The sequence below is a fragment of the Bidens hawaiensis genome, unplaced genomic scaffold (assembly GCF_021521415.1).
Source record: "Bidens hawaiensis isolate Kalapana, Puna unplaced genomic scaffold, B.hawaiensis_p1.1 tig00027112_1, whole genome shotgun sequence".
Lineage (NCBI taxonomy): Eukaryota > Viridiplantae > Streptophyta > Magnoliopsida > Asterales > Asteraceae > Bidens > Bidens hawaiensis.
Genome location: NW_027494379.1, coordinates 146,323 through 152,636, shown reverse-complemented (window position 1 = coordinate 152,636; position 6,314 = coordinate 146,323). Strand labels below are relative to the sequence as shown.

The following is a 6,314-nucleotide window of genomic DNA, read 5'->3' as shown; positions in this document are numbered from 1 at the left end:
ATGAATTTACAACTTGAATTTAGAATATAAGTTTACTTAAGTTACATGATCATTTCACGAGTTATCATGCTCGACTGTTGTACTCTAGGAGACAAACGAGTTCTCTAAGGTGAAATGCGCATATGTTTTAAAGAGTCTACAAAGCAAGAAACTTCAACATTTGAGGACCCTTCTTGGTTCAACTTCTCGAGTTTGGCCAGAGCGAAGAATTGCTCCCTAGCCAAAAGCCGAACTTGTTTAAAATAAGCTTCGTGACTCATAACGCCTTTACAAAAAGCATCATCGAGCCCAAGCATCAACTCTCCCAAAGCTTCCTCCTCGGCCATACACTCCATCTTCAATGTTGAGATCGCATTTACACATTCAAACGCGTCTTCAATACTCCCACCAGTAGTTACGCTTAAGTTAACCTTATTAACCATTAACCAATTGACTAAGACATTCGCCTCATCAGTCATTTCCTTGACTCGTTGCTTTAGTTCGGTCTTTTCATGGTCTATTCCAATGATCAAGTTGTCGGTTATGTCAACACGTGCCCTCATCTCCTCTTGAAGAGAAGCAAGTTTTTCTACCTCGTCTTTGGTGTTCTCCTTCAACCCGATGATTTCATAATGAAGCCTACACCAAAGTCGATCCATACATTCCATTTTCGACACGTATGAGGGGTATGACATGCTAGGAGGCACACTCACAACATAAGGATGGTCTAAGGAAAATATTTTTACTAAATTGTGTGCAAGGCCTAATAGATCATGTTTGAAAGGAACCCACGTGTGTAAATACGATGAGGTGGTCAAGCCCGAAGGGTCCACAAACGGGTGGTTTGGACATATCGGGTTGGTTTTGTCCGTTTGCACTTGAACCATAGGTGCCACATGAGGGTAGTGCTCATGGACCCAAATGTTTATATGAACCAAAGGTAACAAGTGAGAGATATATAGGTAGCCATAAACTTTTAATAACTTTACCGCGGTTCCATCATGGTGGATATACGTGTCGATTGAGGGGTATAAGGACGAAAATTCCTTGTGAAGAGAAAGCAAGTGTTTTCGTATCAACCACTTTTGGTCAGGATCATAATACGCTAATGCCAATTCAGTGTTGCAAAACATAGCACTATCGATGATCTCAGCCTGAGACGGAGATGCCATGGTGAAGAGAGATGGAAGTTGATCCCGAATTTAACCGAATCCTCTTACTTGAAGAACATATATATGAAATTTGGTCATGTAGCAATTTTAAAATGATTCAACAAAGACTTTACAAAGTCATTGCAACATTTAAAAAGCTTAAGTTAAGCATGTAGTTACCTAGAAATTTCTAATGACATATACAACAATACCAACTTCATTTTCTATCATATTATAGTTATTAAAAGTTATAAAAGAATATAAATTTAGTATGGAATTAAAATATAGTATTTAGCTTTGGAGTAAATTTGGAAAATTTTGGGTTAGACACTTCCCAACTACATATGATTTTATTATGATTTAGAAATATATTTAAAATAATAAATTTTGACAAGTTGGACTTATGAAAATTTTAGTGTCACTCTCCTCAAATTTTATAGAAGTCATGTGTTGTAACAGTCATACCAAACCTTGTAATCAAATATATATTTTTTTCATTTTATTATTTTTAGATATGGATAAGTATAACTATGCGTAAATTACAAATCTTAACTACACAAATGAATAGTTTTAAGTCCAAATTGCAATGAAGGTTGACCAACATTGTGACACATGTAAAAGAAATATATAACTTGCTTCCATCAATGTGAACATCTTATAGAAATTAGATTATTAACTACTAAAATGTATAAAACTTGATATAAAGCTAAAATACCAAAGAAGATCACCAATCTATGTATAATGTGATCACATATAGCCATCTAGGTGTCTTTAACTCCGATTATTTTCTAACGGGGTATGATTTGCGATTGGTACATAGTAGCGAGAGGAGACGACCAAATGACGTTCGGCAGGGGCGAAGGTTAGTGAGGGCCGGGGTCCCCCCCCCCCTTTTTTTTTGCGTAATAGTGTAAATTTACCTGTTTTCGTCCGAAACTTTTTATACGCGGTGTAAATTTAGCCGTTTTCGGCCAAAAATTTGAGCCCGGCCCCCTCCGTTTTTTGAAGTTCTTTATACATTTTGAGTCCCCCCCGGTGTCTTAGTTCAAACTTCGCCACTGACGTTCGATATTGAGTACATGCAGAGATAGCCAGATTCGAACACGGTATCGTCCTAGATCTTATATTTGAGAGCTGCTAAGGCTGAACATTTTATGTGAACTAAAATTGAGATCTTAATTTTAATCATATAAACCATAAAGAATCCTTGTATAAAACATTTTATGTTAACATTAATGCAATTGTTTTCTTTTCTTTTTTGTTTTTTGTTTTATGTATTGGTTATTCCTGAACAAAATTTTCTTTGCCCGCACCATCCCTTAATTTTTCTTCTAGATCGTCAACATGTAGATAATGAGATCTAAAACTTGTTAATGATGTTCTTTAGATAAGAGTTTTAAGCTATGATATATTGATATTCCCATGTGAAACTATGAAAGCCTTTCTATCAATGCATGTAATGTAACCACATAGGCCCAATAACTAAAGACTAAAGCCCAATATCAATTTTATCAGGAAACAATGATAATACATCAGTTATTTAACTTATTATTGTCAATAAAGTTATAGTTTGGTAAAGGGCCAGTATTTGAAAAATGATTCCTTACCCAGCTAATAAAGAAAGCATAACATCTCTATTCTCTTTTCCTTTTTTTTTTCTTTTTCTTTTTCTATTATTTTCATTCTTTTTTTCTCTTCATCAAAGTCATCATTGTAGTATGTTTTTTACTTCTTTTATTGTTGAGACATCTTCTTCACAATTCGGTCCTTTTTCTTTTTCATCATAGTAAAATTTATGATGATTTGAATGCCTTTTTGGTAGCACATGATGCACCATATGAATTCAGTTGTACTATTTACGTTAAATTGATTGTTTTGATGTAAATTCGTATTAAAGTTGATTTGAACCAATGAAATAGTAATGTTAAAATCAAATATAAATAACTTTTAATTTAGTGAAATAGCTATGTTACTTCAATTTGTCGTAATGTAGTAATGCATTCCAACACAATGAACTAGAGAAATTATTATCATGTACTCAGATCAATATAGGAATAATCACTTATAGTTCAAATATAATTAATCTAGTTGTTATTTTAGTTCATTATTGAGATGTAATAATTAATACATTACAAGAATATAAAAGTAATCAAGTACAGTAAATATTATTACACTACTTAAAGTTAAAACTACTTTCTCCGTCCCATTATAAGTATCTTGGTTTGAAAAACATAAATTTTAAGATGAATTGAATGATTATTTTTTTTTCCTTATCAAATGACAATAATGTCTTTGAAAAGGGGTCCATCAACATTATTTATTAATGTTAGTTGTGTGTGTTTAAGGGTAAATTTAAAAAAGTAACTAATAAATTTTGAAAGTAGACAATTGTAATAAGATAAATAAAAAAAATATGAACACTTATAAGTTATAATAAGACGGATAGAATATACTCTAATTAAATCTCTAATTATATTTTGAAATATGAATCATGAACGAACTATTTTTAATGGACTATAAAGTCAGACAAATTCTTTCTTTTCCACGTGGTTTCTATTTATAACACAAAACATAAAATAAATATAAAGTAAAAGTATAACTAGAAATAAGTACGTTAATTTCATTTTATATTAGTAAAGAAAAAGATGGACAGGTTTAAAGACAAATATGGCAACTTCGAGTCTCAACACATACACACTTTTACCGTAATTTTTACGTAAAGAATTATTTAAATATTCATCTTAACCTCATTTTCTCCGCATAAGCTTGCATCTTAACTTTTTTTTTTTTTAACTAACATGTGTAGCATTGGAATTTTTTTTTTCTTTTTCTATTTTTTTATTGGCTCACATAAAAACTGGTAACAATCTTTATTTTTTTTTTGTTAAATCATGTATATTTTGTTTTATTATTCTACGTATTTACTAAAAGTACAATCTTCTAACCTAGGATATGCATATAATCTTTTTTATCTATTTCTAATTTCTTGGTATCTGTAGAAAATAAACTGTTAATTTTTTTTCTTGAAAATAATGTTAATAATGTACTAAAGATAATAACTTGTTATAAATATATGATTACCATGGTTCTACCTTTTTTCTTAATAATAACAGTTAATACATTTTACATATTATTAGAGCATTCTCAGCCCATTCCCTACCGTATATCCTTATATATCATATAATTACATTAAAAATCACTGCAATTTCTCTCTTATTTTAATTAAATAATACATTTTATATCTTTATCATTATATTTTATCTCTATTCTACTAACAACCACTTTAAAAAAATATTAAAAAATTATACGGTATGTACAGTGAATCCCCAAATTTAACTTTTCCATATAACACATTCTCTCTGCTCTACACACAACCACTCATAACTATACCATATAATTTCCAAATCTCCCTCACATTATTTTAGGGAGCGGGTTGAGAATGCTCTTATAAGCACAATTGTGCTCATTGTTATCAAGCCGCTATTTTGCTATGTCACATTGTCAAACAAAAAGATCGAATACAAATGAGCTTAAAGGAGCACGAGCTCAAACTTACATTAGAGCTTATATAATAAACGAGTTGATGCCTAAGTTTCAGATGTCGACTTTAACTAGGCTCGCAAACCTAAAGGAGATAGTTATTATATAAAGATAATAACTTTATTCAATATACAAAATATACATTTGAAATATTATACAAAATTAGAATAAAAGTAACTAAATAACATATTTTGTTGTATATAAGATTAATTTTATTTTATGCATAAATAATTATATATTCAATAATTAATAAACGAGATTAGCCCGAGTACAATAAATTATTAACAAGCCAAGTTCGAACCCTCTTGAATCAAATAAACCGAGCTCGGTTAAGCTAAAGTCGTTTACATCCCTAGCTACTCTTGACTTAAAGCTTACTCTTTCCTTTTTATCTATTAGACTTTGGGTATTAAGTTAGTTACCAAACACAAAATATGTACTAGTGTCTTTAGACTTTGCGTATGAAGTTGAATAACTCTTTTTTAATAATTTTTTTTTCAATGTTGTTTTAAATATAATAATAAGAGGAAAATTATGAGATAAATCTTGTTTAGGCACGAGATGAAAATAAATATTTAGAATAAGAGCACATTATTATTATTATTAATAGTTTAGTAATAGGAAAGTACCAAGGTTGAGCATGTGACTGGTCTTTTAAGAACCCATCACATTATTATTATGAAGATATGATGTAACCGGAGGATTCATGTTGCACGTGAGACAAAAGGAGATTGTGCCCTACGAATTAAGGGCTCTTAGGCTGTTCATAGGGGCTTTTAAACCCCTTTCGTCACGTAGGAAAAGGGTTTCGAAGCCCTTTTCCATAATGTCCCGCAGTTGTTTAAAGTCTTTTGCCGTCACAATATATATACACATATATGTATGTGTATGAGGGCCCACACCAAACCCTCCTTACCGCCGGTCGTCCAAAGGCCACCACCTCCAATACCGCCCCAAAACTGCCCCCCCCTACCGCGTATAGCGTCAAGCCTTATAGACTGTATACACTTGTAATTCATAAATATATAATATTTAATAAATAATTTATGTATAGTAAACCTATCAGACACTATTAATACACAGTTGAAGAATAGTATTTATAACAATTTTAATGTAAACAATGCACTTTTATTTTCTAAAATATTTTCGTTTTTTAACAAAAAATTAAATAAAACGAAAAGCAAGGAGGTGCCCATTATGTGTACTTACTGTATGATGATAATTTGTTTATTGCTTTGGATAAAGGAATAAAAAATAAATAAAAACAGGTAAAGTAATAGAAAATAAAGTAAAACAGTTAACAAAAAAATGTCCTTACTAATTACCAACAACTATCTGTACATATAAAAAGATTTTTAAAAAAAATTAATAAGTTTTACAAACATCTAAATTTAAAAATAAGAAAATAACGGCAGAAGTGACAATACAATCATCTATTAAATGCCTAGCTATATTCACTTTGAAATAATAATTGTGAAACATTTCATTCACAAATATAAACATGTGGTTTTCAAATAATTAAACGTCTCCATATCTATGCATACATAAACTCGGATACATGACGCTAAAATATCATATAATTGAACATGCCAATTAATAATATGGTTATGGACCAACACGTTCTCGTGTGGCACGAACACTTAT

At 30.7% G+C, this 6,314-nt stretch overlaps 1 protein-coding gene across 1 annotated transcript; it reads right to left on the bottom strand.

Moving 5' to 3' along the window:
* LOC143574811 (protein ELC-like) lies at positions 1–1,208 on the bottom strand. Its single transcript, XM_077059334.1, has one exon. The coding sequence runs from the start codon at positions 1,149–1,151 to the stop codon at positions 105–107; it is 1,047 nt and encodes a 348-aa protein (XP_076915449.1). The 5' UTR covers positions 1,152–1,208; the 3' UTR covers positions 1–104.
* Positions 1,209–6,314: the final 5,106 nt, after the last annotated feature.